The sequence below is a fragment of the Phascolarctos cinereus genome, unplaced genomic scaffold (assembly GCF_003287225.1).
Source record: "Phascolarctos cinereus isolate Bilbo 61053 unplaced genomic scaffold, phaCin_HiC Scaffold_4;HRSCAF=312, whole genome shotgun sequence".
Taxonomy (NCBI): Eukaryota; Metazoa; Chordata; class Mammalia; order Diprotodontia; family Phascolarctidae; genus Phascolarctos; species Phascolarctos cinereus.
The window spans coordinates 492,823,843-492,838,826 of record NW_027555847.1 but is presented as its reverse complement, the minus strand read 5'-3'; the positions used below and the strand labels follow the sequence as shown (position 1 = coordinate 492,838,826).

The 14,984-nt window shown below is 34.5% G+C and overlaps 1 protein-coding gene across 3 annotated transcripts in view; it reads right to left on the bottom strand.

The window, feature by feature from the left end:
- Positions 1 to 14,984, bottom strand: part of LOC110212570 (desmocollin-2-like) — a 65,763-nt gene that overhangs the window by 34,412 nt on the left and 16,367 nt on the right. For all 3 annotated transcript variants that reach the window (XM_078153446.1, XM_020992579.2, XM_020992578.2), the window contains exons 3-7: positions 14,192 to 14,391; positions 11,892 to 12,011; positions 11,307 to 11,462; positions 7,753 to 7,897; positions 5,521 to 5,687 (exon numbers count right to left, since the gene is read on the bottom strand). In XM_078153446.1, the coding sequence (XP_078009572.1) occupies positions 5,521 to 5,687; positions 7,753 to 7,897; positions 11,307 to 11,462; positions 11,892 to 12,011; positions 14,192 to 14,391 (788 nt within the window). The remainder of the gene's footprint in view (positions 1 to 5,520; positions 5,688 to 7,752; positions 7,898 to 11,306; positions 11,463 to 11,891; positions 12,012 to 14,191; positions 14,392 to 14,984) is intronic.

Here is a 14,984-nt window from a genome sequence, read left to right as displayed (position 1 = left end):
TAAATATGAATCCATTTCTTGTAAAACTTGGAAATGAGACTTTTATTAGAGAAACTTGCTGTACAATTTTTTCCTAGTAAATTAATCTTAGGTTTATTAGATTTGTTTGTATTAAAACTTTTTTTTTAATTTTATGTATCAAAATTATACATTTGATCTTTTATGATACTCTCTATACATTCTTTGGGCACAGATTTTTCTCCTTATCCCTAGATCTGATAAGCAACTTTTTCTGTTTTTCTAATTTATTTATGATGTAACCTTTTATATCTAGGTCACATGTCCATTGGGAGTTATCAGTGAGGTATTGGTCTAAATCTAATTTCTTCCACATTATTCTCCATTTTCAAATAGTGAGTCCTTATCTCAGTAGCTAGGGCCTATGTTTATCAAATAGTAAGGTATTAGACACATCTACTTCTGTATGTTACGTACCTACTCTCTTCCACTGATAAATCTCTCTTAGCCATTACCAAATTGTTTTTTTAAAAAACTGCTTTATAGTATAAATCGAGATATGGCACTGATAGGCACTGGTAGGCTCTCTGTTTTCATTTCTTTTCATCATTTCTTTAAAGTCCTTGACCTTTTTTTTCTCCATATGAATTTCAATATTATTTTTCATTCTAAGTAATAGATACATTATATTTATCATTTTAAGGAAAAGATGATTTATTCCTTTGAAAATTTTTTTAAAGAAATTAACAAAACTGAGAAAAAAGAATTGATAAATAAAACTAGAATTTTTAAAAAGATAGTCTATGAATTAACTTGATTATAAACAAAGTAGAAAATTAAATTACCAATATCAAAAATAAAAAGGGGAATTCAAAAGAAATGAAAAATGAATAAAAATTATTAAAATCTAATTATTCAACTACATGCCAAATGAAGTAAGTGAATATTTACAAAAATATAAAACATCCAAATTAATGAAAGAAATAGAGAATTTAAACAACTCAATTTCAGAGGAAGAAAAATAAACAAACCAAACTTTGGCTTTGAAGTTTGGGCTTTCCATGCTTCCCTCTTCACCCTAACTTCTCTTCATTTAATTTTGATGAATACAATTTTTTTTTTCTGAAATGACCACCATCTCCCAGTACCCAATAGATCAGAAAGGTCTTTCTTTTCCTTCATCCAATTAGATTATAAAAACCCATGGAAAAAAAGTCTTTCTATGACTAACTAGAAAGAATAAAAACAACAATTGGATTCTTGCTTTCATGTGACTAAAAATATAATTCTAATGTCTTCTTCAATTTACCACCTCCTCATCTTGCCCTTTGGCACTATTTTTACACAACATGGCTAAATCATTTATTTAAACCTATATGGCCAAAGTTTGTTCAATTGCCATTATGCCCTTTGATTCAGACTGTGGTTGATGACATGACAAAGGAAAAAATGTATTGACTCTGGAGTCAGAGAACAATGGTTCAAATCCAGCCTCTAAAGCTTACTACCTGTTTGAGCTTAGGCAAGTCCCTTCACTTCCTGGAACTCAGTTTCTACACCTGTACAATGAATAGTTTACACTAGATAGCATAAGGCTACTTTGTTTTTCATGATAATTTCCCTATGGTCTATTAACATGATTTGTATAGCACAGCACCATATATGTACGAGGAAAGGAGAGGAGAGACCTTTCTGACCTATTGGGTACTGGGAGATGGTGGACATTTCAGAAAAAAAAAAGGTATGCATCAAAATTAGATGAAGAGGAAAAGAGTTGGGGTAAAAAGGGAAGCATGGAAGGCTCAAGTTTCAAAGGCAAAGTTAAAGATCTAGCTCTTGTTCATAATGCATTGGGAAATTTTACAGTAGGCTACTATAACAGCAGACATTTTTTTCCGGTAGAATATGTGAAAGATACATTCAAATTTTAAAACAGCAAAGTTAATTATTAAATACTTTTGAATATTATATGTTTTAAATATTAAAATAGTAAATACATACTAAGTTAAGTTATTCATTTGCAGCACAGAGCTAACATATAAACACTAGAATTTCCCTGTTTTTCAGTTTCCTCTCCATAATCTTCACTCTCCTTGATAATTTGTTATATTGGGAAGCACTGACCACTCTCTTGACCACCATTCACATACTCTCCTGCTCCTCCTCTTTGAAAAATCTTTCTCTGCCTCTTTAATTGTTGAATTTTCCTCCACTGTCCTTAATGTGAATGTTCCTTACAATGAATTACCTACAAATTTTTTTACTGAAGCTCCTGACCTTAAACATATCTAAAACTGAACTGTTCCTGGGAAAACTGCTACCTTCTTCAAAACACCAAAACCTCAAAACTGCAGATCTTTGACTCCTTCTTTGTCCTCTTAAATAATCAGTTTCCAGATCCTGTTAATTTATCCTTCATCATGTTTTATATATAATTATTATTTGCACTGCCATTCTGATTGTCCAGAACCTGATGAATGTAAGCTTATTTCTACTATGCCAGATTTTCAAATAATCTGAATCTAGACTACTCTAAGTCTCCTAAATGTTCCTATCTCTACACTCTTCCCTCTTCAACTAATCCTATACATTAGTCTTCCTAAATTACTCAACTCATATCCTGGTAAGTAGGAATGTTTCCATGATACCTCAAAGTCAATAAGATACAATTCAAACTCTTTATAGTGGCATTTAAAACTCTCCATAATCTGAACCCAATCTGCCTTCTACCTCATTTCTTATATACATTCTGCCCTGGCTAGACTCCTATCTGATTACTGTCCTCTAAATATAGGAGATTCATTACTGCTTACCACTATGGTTTCTGTTATATGCCCCCCCCCCCATTCAAACCCTATGTAGTCCCTATGTCAGGGCCTACCTTTCCTTGAAAGTTGTCTGACTCCTATCTTATAATGGCTTCTCCAACTAGAACTTAAAGATTTTATACTTGATGAAACCAAGGCAAAAGGATTAAGTGACTAGTCCAAGGTCACACAGCTAGTAAGTATCTGAGACCAGATGTGAATTCAGGAAAATGAGTCTTCCTGACACCAGGACTGACACTATCCACCTCACCATCTCGCTTCCCAGAACTTATTAATCATACATTTATTCAATATGTAATCAAATGCTACAATAAAATGAGATAGTACATATAAAGTATCTACAAACCTTACTATGCTATATAAATGCTAACATAATTATTATTGAAAAAAATTATCATTTTTATAATAATCCACTGCATCATCATCCACTCACTATTATTCAGCCCTTTGTAATCAAGTATCTATGCCTTGTTTTCAATTTTTTCACTGAAAGTCACCAAGACAAAGCAAAACTGAAAACAAGATAGATGTCCATGGATTAGGGAATGGCTAAACAGATTATGGCATATCAACATAATGGAATATTATTGTGTTATAAGAAATGATGGGGCAGCTAGATGACACAGTAGATAGAATTCCAGTCCTGGAGTCAGGAAGATTGATCTTCTTGAGTTCAAATCCAGCCTTGGACAAGTACTAGTTCTATGATCCTGGGCAAGTCACTTGACCCTGTTTGCCTCAGTTCCTTATCTGTAAAATGAGCTAGAGAAGGAAATGACAAACCACTCCACCATTTTTGCCAAGAAAATCCTAAATTGGTTCACAAAGAGTCTGGCCGAAAAACAGCTGAACAGCAACATAAAAAATAACGAGTGTAGGGGCAGCTAGGTGGTACAGTGGATAGAGCACTGGCCCTGGAGTCAGGTGAGTTCAAATCCAGCCTCAGACACTTGACACTTACTAGCTGTGTGACTCTGGGCAAGCTACTTAACCTCACTGCCTACCCAAAAAGAAAAAAAGGGGTAAGTGGGATAACTACAGGGAAACTTGGAAAGACTTTCACAAACTGATACAGTGAAGTAAGCAGAACCAAGAAAATAATATACACAACTACAACAATTTAAATGGAAAGAAACACCACAAAACAATAAAAAGCATATGTTGAAAAATTATTAAAAGAAAAAAAAAACAAGTATGGCCTCAAAGAAATGAGAAGACATCCCATCCCTACTCCTGTCCAGAGTGGGGTAAGGTCCACAGATATACTGCATATATTTTCAGTTTTATATATATATATAAGTTTTGTTAATTTTTTCTCTTCCTCTTTTTCCTTTAAAAAATATTCTTTATTGTGTAAGATAGCTCTCTGGAAGAGGGGAGGAGGAATAATATGGAGGAAAATACAAACAAAAAAACCAATAAAATGTTATTTAAAATATAATTAAAAGTCACAAAAAGGTTAACTCAAGCACCTTCTTATTGCAGTCATTGCTGTAAACTATCTCTCTAGCCTCCTTCTCATTCTGTACAATATTCCTTTCAAGATATTTAGTTGCCATATTGTACCATTATCAAGATTATAACACACCAGAACCCTCAGATCCTTTTCATATTTAGCCATCATTCCCCCATATTGTGAAGTTCTGATCAAAATGTAGAATTTTTATATTTATTTTGATTAAATTACATCTTAATATACTTAGCCCAATTGAAGGCTATCCATCAGGCTATTTTTTTTTCGGATCATGATTTATTCAGTGTGTTAGCTAGCTCTCCCAATGGTGTGTTATCCACAGATATGGTGGGCACTGTTATCTCATTTGGGAAAACCAAATAGGAAGAGATGGGGGAAGGAGAGAGAATGCTATTCTTCCTTCTCCTCCTCCTCATCATCCTCATCTTTTCTTTCTCTAAAGAAATCATAACTTTCTGAAGAGATGTCATTATTTTTTCTATCCACCACAATGCAGGACATTGCAATACGAAGAGTTAGGGTTCAATATATTGTTGACTGTATTATTACTTTTGTTTTGATTACTTTTCATTTGGAAAAAATGTCTATTGTGATTTAAGGGCTGAGTGGTGATGATGATGATGATGATACCTTTATATTAAAAGATGCTACATGTATTCTGAATTCTACTTTCAAGATGAACAATCAGCATGTGCTGGTCCATCATCCACATTCACTCTTTCAGTTCCTTTCATGACCAAGAGCACATATTTCAAACCAGCTCATGGAGGTTAAGGGTTTGGACTGGTTTGGGCTATAGCCCTGCATAAAGCAGAACAAACTGACCTGCACAAAGATTTGAGCCATAACCATAGCTTCAGTTTCAACTGAACCCATGAAAAAAAAATAACCTATCAATCCACAAGAAAAATCAAAATAACAGTTTCAAGAATGCTTTTAATGAGTCAGTCCCTCTCTTCTTAGATTACTTTGCACTGTTCTTCTATCGTTTGGTAACTAATCCCCAAAATATCATATTCCTTTCTCTTAATGGTACATCCCACACAATTAAAATGAAGTAATAAAAGAACCAGCTTAAATAAAATATGAAAATCATAAAATATACCTTCTCAGTGCAATCTCTTTTACATGATCTTGACTTTGGCCAGCACTTTTTTTCCCACATTTCAGCTAAAAGGATTTCTTTAAATTGGAATCATTTTTAATAATACTTTTCAGTGAAGTTTGACACAGCAATTAGATGTTATGTTTAAAAGTTACCTCTCTGTCCAGCTGATTTGATATTGTGGTGATCACACCTGAAACTGGATGCACTGAAAATAATTTAGGAGATGGTGGCTGTTGTTCCATAATAGAGTACTTCAGGCGAGTATGCATTGTATCAGGTTCATCTCTATCTGTAGCAGATACCTTCCCCACCGTAGTGCCTAAGTATTTGGAGAAAAAAAAAACCCTCTTCAGTATCTACAAAAAATACAACCTTATACCTCTCATCTGTATGGTTTTATCCCAAATAAGGTAGCCTCAACAAATATTATTTTACCTTAACACTATTCAAGTGTTATAACCAAACCACACCAAAAATTCTCAAAATTTTGCTGGAACACCATTGGACAATGATTTATTATTTCCATAAAATCCACTATTCCTATCATAGCATTTGATGTTAACATTACATTTTCATAGAACTAATTCATGTTATCAGGGAGGGTAGACCTATACTTAGAAAACTCAGAGAATATGAGGGGAAAAACTGATACATAATTCTGAAGGGAAATAGCTTTAAACATTTTGATAGTATTTTCCTTTTTTTTTTTTTTGCTTTTTAGGCAATTGGGGTTAAGTGACTTGCCCAGGGTCACATAGCTGGTAAGTGTCAAGTGTTTGGTCTGAGTCCAGATTTGAACTCAGGTCCTCCTGACTTCAGAGCCGGTGCTCTATCCACTGCGCCACCTAGCTGCCCCTAGTATTTTCCTAAATATGGATAGGGAATAGATCTGTAAATTAATTGGCCTAGGCAACTCTCAAATTAGGAAACTCATTCCACCTATGCAGGTTGGTATTTCTCTTCATTTATGGTATTAGAGTTGCCTAAAATCACTGAGAGCTTAAGTGACTTACACAAAGTCACATAGTCAGCATGCGTCTGAGACAAAATTTAAGATTAGGTGTTACTGGCCACAAAATCAGTTATTTATGGCATGATGCCAATTACAAATTTTCATGAAGAATTTAAGATATTTTTTAAAGCCACCAATTATCAGTTAATAACTACGCATTGAGCAACCACAGTCCATTCTATTTTATTCACAGTTCAAACTATTATATCATTCATTTCCAAAACTGTATATTTTGTCTACAATGTTATATTGTCAGGGAATGACTTGAATTATAAAATCAAAATAATAGAAAGACTATGAACCCAAGAGAATACATATTTTCTTTTATAACTTTTTTTATGGTGGCAAAGAATTAGAAATTGAGGAGACAGCCATCAAATGGGAGAAACCTGAACAAAGTGTGGTATATAATTGTAATGTAATATTATTGTGCTATAAGAAGTAACAAGCAGGGTGGTTTCAGAAAAACTTATAAGAACTGATGCAAAGTAAAGTGAACCGAACCAAGAGAACATTGTACATAGTGACAAGAATATTATAACAATGATCAACTGTGAAAGACTTAGCTACTCTAATCAATACAATGATCCATGACAATTCCAAAAGATGCTATCAACTTCCAGATAGAGAACTGATGAACCCCAAGTTCAGACTGAAGCATATCTTTCACTTTATTTTTCTTGCTTTTTTATAATATGACTAATACAGAAATATATTTTTCATAAATTCAGGTGTATAATGAGTATTGTATCACTTGCCTTCTCAATGGGTGAGGGAAGGACTAGAGAATGAAAGAACTTGGAATTCAATTTTTAAAAAATAACAAAAAATTTAAGAAAAAATACTGAGTTTAGAAATTTATAATAGGAATTTTCATAAAATCCACATTACGGTTTTGGTTTTTTTAGTTAGGTAGTGAAAAGGGTAGGAGAGATGGGCCAAGCAGGAAGAGTAAATTTTCATTAAAGTAATGTCTTGCTAAACTGTCAGGGATAGTTAAGTAAGCAGATGGAAATTACAACATAAATAATGGCTAAAGTAGATATTTGGGGTTTTGGTTTAACCACTGATTTATAGCAACCTGATTTCACCTAATCCTCTTATTCTTTCTTGCAGAGGCTAAGAAACACTAGCAACACAAAGAAATGAGAGAAGCAATAGATCTGTTTAAAGCATAAACTGTATGGTGAAGATTAAATAACTGATAGCTGCCTATTGAAGGCATTCCTTTAGAGTAGGCTTCCACTGAATATCAAGTGGAAAAAACATTATTTAATGCTGCACCAAATCAATAGGAAACTTGGTTGTTAAAAATTACATTTAAAGAATACTCAAACACAGCAAACTTAATTATTATTAATAATGTGCTTACCAATTCTACAGCCTTCAAGAACCTCAAAATTATAAACTGTTTCTGTGAACATTGGGTAGTTGTCATTTTCATCTTCAATTTTGATAGTAAGTGGCAAAGGAGAATCTGAATAATACCCATCTGGAGTAGATGCATAGGCGACTAACTGTAACAGAAGAGAACAATGTAAATTAGATAACAATGAACCAAATTTGGAGATGTTGTCTTGACATTCCTTATTAAATCTTTTTTGTCACCACAACAAAGCACAACTAACAGAACATGAAATTGGAAGTGGCATTGTATCAACCACAATGAGAGATATCAGGTTATTTTTAGAAAGTGTTGCACTTCAAATGTAAACTAGAAATGCAGAGGGGTAATCCAGGGGTCAATTAGATCTAGTATAGTAGGATGAAGAATGACATTTGAGTTCATGAACTCTACTGCTATTCTACATTCTGCCCATACTCAGCTATGTTATGCTGAGTAGGTCAACTGAACACTGGAATTCTCCAGCTGTATTTCCCATTGGTTCATTTATATAACATACCCTTGAATCTTTGTGACAGAAAGAAATTCGCAAATAAAATATATCTTTTGAAATTGGGTAGAAAGTAGGAATAACATAAGAGAATGTACACATAATTAAGAAAAATAAAGTACAGTTTTCCATATTTTGGAGAGTTCTTTACTAACGTGACATTGACTCTGTTTTATCTCATGACAGTCTTAGCAAAACCAAGGTGAAAGAGAGATGGATATTTATAACTCAAACTGAGAGCCATGTTCAGATAGTGAAGCAGAAAATATTTAACTGTAATATTAGCAAGGAAACTTCTCGACCAAACAGAAATTCCTATTCCTAAAGCAGTGGGAGCAACTAAGTTTATTAGTTGGAGATGACAGGAAAGGAAGACAACATACAAAGGCATAGGTCAACTAGTTTCTAAATTAAGAACAAAAAACATAAAGTTTTGTTGTAATATATTGCAACAAATTATACAGCATCTAGAATGAGGCCAAAAAGAGGAAAGAATACCAAAGAATGAATGGAGAAAGAAGAAAAAAGGAAAGGAAAAGGAAAGACAATACCATATAGGGATTTCCATTCAAGATTACTATATTGACTATAGAGATTCCCCGTCTCTGCAATCCTACCGCATGGAAATTCCTGGGTGCTTCTTTTAGTTCTAGTAAACTGTGCTGGGTAGATCAGTTCTAATTTGACCTGCATACCCTTCCCCAAACAACTGCCAAAACTTCCCCCGCAAACTTATTTAAAACCCTCATCATTTGACCACCCACCTGCTCTGTTAAAATAACCCCAAAATTTCTTCCCCACAATAGACCATGCCACCTCCATATCACCTTCCTGACACCACTGGATCTCTTCCACAATGAAAGACAAACAACTACCTGTGAGTAGTAATAGTTGCCCCACCAGGGACTCAACTGGTCATTTCCAGTTGGACGATACTGCTTGCTTGTTTCCTTCCTTGCTTCTCTCTCGTTCTTTTTTCTTTGTGTGTGTGTGTGTGTGTGTGTGTGTGTGTGTGTGTGTGTGTGTGTGGCAACTGGGGTTAAGTGACTTGTCCCAAGTCACACAGCTAGTAAGTGTGATGTGACTGGGGCTGGATATGAACTCTGGTCCTCTTGACTCCAGGGCCGATGCTCTATCCACTGAGCCACCCAGCTACCCCTACACTCATCATCCCCCCTTTCTTTTCTTCCTTCCTCCTTTCCTCTCTTCTTTCTTTTCTTCCTTCCTTCTCTTTCTTTTCTTCCCCCTTCCCTCTCTTCTTCCTTCCTAACTCTTCCTCCTCTCCCTCTGGCCTCATAGGAATACACTTACTTGTGAGTGGTCTGTCCAAAGAAATATAAAGCCTCACTTGGTCACCGCTTGGGTTCTGATGGCTCAAAGTGAGTATAAATAGCAATTGTTTCTGTTTTGGCCAGAAAACTTGAGGGCTTCCCTTCCCAGATGATTTTTTTTTCTTTTTTGACTAGGTAAATTCTTCGAGGCCATTCTTTGCTTCATTTCTTACTCAGCCTTAATCACTGAATAGGCATTGCCTCAGACAAACTGAGACCTGGGAAAGACCTTAGCTTAAAAAGGCCAACATCTCCCACATCACTGGGGCCATCTCTAGCCAACTTGAACCATATCTTGCCACTGGACCCAGATGGCTTCAGAGGAGAAAGTGAGGCTAGTGACTTTGCACAGCCCTACCTCACTTAAATCCAATTCATTTGCAAGTCAGGACATCACTTTCTTGATGTCATTGGTCCTCTTTGAGAATGAAGGACAAACAACAATGTCACTTCCAACTCTGAGACCACTCTTTGCAAAGAAATTAAGAGATTAACTCCACTTATTCTCTAGATAACTTTCTACCTTTAATGTATTCAAATAAATTCTTTTTTTTTGAAGGTGACAAATCTTTGCAATTGGTCTTCAATTCTAGTATACAGCTGATATGACACACAGTTTGTAGACTTCTTTTAGATGATATCATATTACCTAAAAATCTTTCAAAGGACCAACAAAAAAAGGTCAAAATCCTTAGCCTGGCATTTAAAGGCTTATACAATGTAGGCTCCAAACTCCCTTTCCAATTTTATATTTTCTTATGTTCTCTGGATGACAAACTGGCAAACTTGCTTTTGAGGTGAAAGAACTTTAAGGTTTACCCAATAAACTTGTTTATAAAGCTAGAATCAGAGGTATTTAAGCTTCACAGTTTTGTTAGGGTATTGAATGTTTATTTATCATGAGTTGCTATGAGATCTTCTTGATGAACAGACTAAACTATGACCAAAAAAATGTTAAAATTTAAGTAATTATGCCATCTTTTAGTGTCAACATGAAGAGTAAGAATTCATTTAATCTAGCCTTTGATAACTTTAAAAATGCAAAAGATGAACAGTGAGGCAAGTAAACTGGTATCTCACAGGCCTTACTTTCTAGTTACCATAAATACAATTTTCTTCAGCCTCCCTATTCTTTTGTCTTTAGAGTCCTACATAGATTTTTCTTTCCCAATTCCTTAAGCACTATTGTTGCCCTTCTCAGGCTTTTTCCAAGTATTACTCAAATTGTTAATTCCAGATCTTCACTTGCTCTACAGAAAATAAGAGAAAATATAGTCCTATACACAATTCTTTTTAGTCACATGCCAATTAACTTCTCAATTTAAACATGGTGGGATTATAGCTTCAAAGGCCCCTAAGTCTAACTCCTTCATTTTATAGCTGAGGAAATTAAGGCTTAAGACAATGATGTGTTTTGTTCTAGATTACATGAAAACTGAGTTATAGAATTGGAAATTAAAGCCAAGTCCTTTTGACTCTAAATACACTTAGTTCTTTTAACTAGACAATATGGCCTCACTAGAGTTGAGGCAATTGGAAGCAGATACAAATTTCTAAGAGAAATAGACATTAAAACCCATTCAGATCATAATATACCAAAGGGATAGCAACACTGAGGAAAAAAAAAAAGATTGCATATGAACACTGAGAAACAAACAGAATGATCCATGAATAACCTCATTAATAATTTAAACACATACCTCAAAAGCCTCATATGTTTCACGATCTACAGGACCAGTACAAAATAAATTCCCAGTATCTTTCTCTATATAAAATAAATTGAGGGGTTTTTGGTCAACTCCAGGCCCACTGATGGAGTAGTAAACAGTGTATTTCTGGGCTGAATCAGATTGGACCTATACAGACAGTAAATAATACATTTGAAAAAGTCAGAATTTAATGATGTTATTTTTTTGATAAAATTTGAATGTACATGTTTATATACTTATGGTATGGGAAAGAGATCATTTCAAAAATACAATACATATAAGTATCTTCACAGTATAAAGCATAGTAACAGAAACAAGAAGAAATTTAAGGAATTAGCACTGGATTAAACACACACACACACACACACACACACACACACACACACAAAATACCTGAAATATAACTCCTGAAGTGATGAAGCCTTGTTAAAAATGATAAATATATACAGATTCATTTTTAAATGTCTGAACTGAACATCTACTGAGAATAAAAGCCTTGTAAGCCAAAGGATATGGTGTGTGTGTGTGTGTGTGTGTGTGTGTGTGTGTGTGTGTGTGTGTACAATTAAACTCTACCTGTTGAAGAAACAAGGGGAAAGGGCCTAGAGAATTCTCTTGCATTGAACATGGAATAGGAGCCCATCTCCTCTTGGCACGTCGGAGAATTGTTTCTTTAAGTTCTCTTTTGTTCAGCTTCTAGATTTAAAAGAAAAGGAAAAAAAACAATGGCATTTGGTTTCCTAAACATCCATAAGCCCAAATCCTCAAATAATTAGGGTTGAAATGGAAACAAAATAGTAGGATGTTAAAGGAGTTAAAAGTCAGTCTTTTTAAAACTTTGACTAACATCATCACCAAAGAGAGGCTTACAAAAGATCATTTAACCCTCATCATAGCAATCATCTTCCTCTAATAACCTGCATGGAAACATGGAAGGGCTAGGTGTAGAATTAGACTTGGAAAGGATCTGTTAGTTGAGACTGTCATTTTTACAACTTCTTAGGTTTCAGGAATTCTTAGTTAAAATTTTCCAAGTGGAACAGGTTTTAAAGACTATGTGAAGTTAAGGATAAATAAACTGTACTTCCTGGGAACTTCTCAAGATTAATTACCTTTAATTCTACAGAATGAGGAATCAACATGTAAACAAGAATGTTCACATCCTACACCTGAATTATTTTTAATCCTTCTTGTTGTTGTTGTTGTTGTTGTTGAGTTGGAATCTGACTGTATTAAAAGAAAACCACCTTTTATCCACATAGCTCAAATAGAGGCAGCTTCTTTTTTTTCCCTTTTTTCAGGGAAACAGACTTTCCCTGAATAATAAGTTAAAGAATATACAAACTATAGGTGGAGATAAGTTTGGACTCTGGTGTTTCTCTTATTATAAAGTAGGAATATAATCATTTTGAATTCTGTTGGTTTATCTTGTGTAGATAAAGAAGCTGTTATGCTTCTTTGTATTTATCACATTATGCCTTTAATACAGCTATTTGTATAGATGACTTATCACAGAATCTGACTTACTGCCTTGAGAACAAGTTTAGCAGGATAATGGGTCTAAGGTGAAACATAGGATGTCTTTAGTTGCAGCCTTAATGACTGCCTGTTATTAGCAGGACAGAACTGAATTAGTCCTAGAAGACAATGTAATGGCACTCTGAGGAGTAGGTGGAGAACAGTAAGGTGTAAAAAGACTGTAAAAGTAAGAGGAGGCAGGTTATGAAGGGCTTTAAAAGCCAAAGGATTTTTTTGATCATGGAGGTAATAGGGAGCCATGGGAAATTACTAGGGGGAGGGGTGGTGTGTACAATGATATGACCAGACCTACACTTTAGGAAGATCACTTTGATAGCTGAGTAGATAGATAATGTGATGCAGTGTGAAGAGACCTGAGGCAGCGAAAACAACTAGAGGCTATTTCAATAAATAATGAAGGCCTGCACCAAGTTGGTACTAGTGTCAGCAGAAAGAAGGTGGTATATTCTAGAGAAATTGTGAAGGTAGAATCAGAATGGATATGTAGGAAGGGGAGGGAAGGAAAGGAAAGGGAGAAAAAACTGGAATTAAGGATGAAACCTAGATTGTGAGAATGAGGCCTGGGAGGACAATAGTACCCTTCACAGTAATAGGGAATGTTTAAGAAAGAGAGAATATTATGGAAAAGAAAATGAGTTCAGTTTTGGAACCACTGAGTTTAAGATTATTACAAAACATCAACTGAAGATATCTAAGACAGAATTGGAGATGTAAGAATAAAGGTCAGCAAAGAGAGAGACTGAATAAATAGATCTGCACTGAGATGATAATTGAATCCATGGGAGCTAATGAGTTCACTAAGTGAAACAGCAAAGACTGAAAAGGGATAAGGGCCCAGGACGTAGCTATAACAGTGGACCTTCCCACTGCATCACATAATATGGCATACAGTAATATATGGTAACCAAAGACAAATCAGCAGAGACTAGCCAGGTGGAATCACAACAAAATTTTAATCTCTTCAATCAGAAATCATCTTTTATGATGCTTTTCTGAGCAATGTTGCTCCAGTTTTGATGCTCCTATCTGGATCAAATTATCTGAGTGCCTGAAAACTTCTGTGTTCCCCCATTATATTTCATCCCACAAGATTTATCAGCCTCTATCAGCTAAGATTTCATGTCTTATTTTAACAGCAGCACTTAATCAATTCACAATCAATTTATCCAAGAGGATGCTTAGATCTTATTACCATGTTAAATGTGAGATTTTATAATGAAGTAAAAGTAAAAAATGAAGCAATAACAGGATGTTTTAATTATCCTTCAGTTTTGGGAGAAGGTTTTTAAAAGACACTAGTATTTTTTTGATAAAATAATATCATGCTTTTTGAATACCTTCTTTTGATGTTCCAATGTAATATTTATATCCTTCTGTTTCTGTTCCTGAGTATTCACAAGAGATATGATAAAAGTCCTCTTCCCTGGAGACAATAAAATTGTATTTGTTGGATATAATGAACCATCTTCTAAAATTCCAAAGTCAGTATCACTTGAATGAATAAGGTTTGGAGACTTCAAGCAATCTTCCAGATTAACTGTATGAAAATAAAAATTCATGATAATATGAAAATAGAAATGAATTTCTGCAGAAATCCAAGCGACTTTGCAAGAATGATAGACAGGGAGAGAAGAACCCAGTCATACCAGAATCATCAAATGTTCCTACCAATTTTTAAAAAATCATTTGCGAATGATTTTTAAATGAGATGCACTTCTAAAAAGGAATCCATGTTTTGATTCAGCTATATTTCAAGTGAAAACATATTACTTTGAATAGACAATTATTAGCCTTTTAAATATGCTCTTTTTAAATATTTTTATAAATGAGAATTTTCATCTATTTCTAAGGACAAAATACTTAAACTATGATGTATGTGACTTGAAATTATGATTCACCTGAGGAAATCACATTTCTTAAAGATATCACATAACCTACAAGAGATACATGCCCATTACCAGGACCTAAAATAGTCCCATGAGGCAGCTAGGTTACAAATTAGATACAGTGCTAACCCTAGGGATGACCTGAGTTCAAATCCAACCTCAGAAACTTATAAGCTGTGTGACCTTGAGCAAGTCACTTAATCCTGTTTGCTTCAGTTTCTGCATCTGCAAAATGAACTGGAGA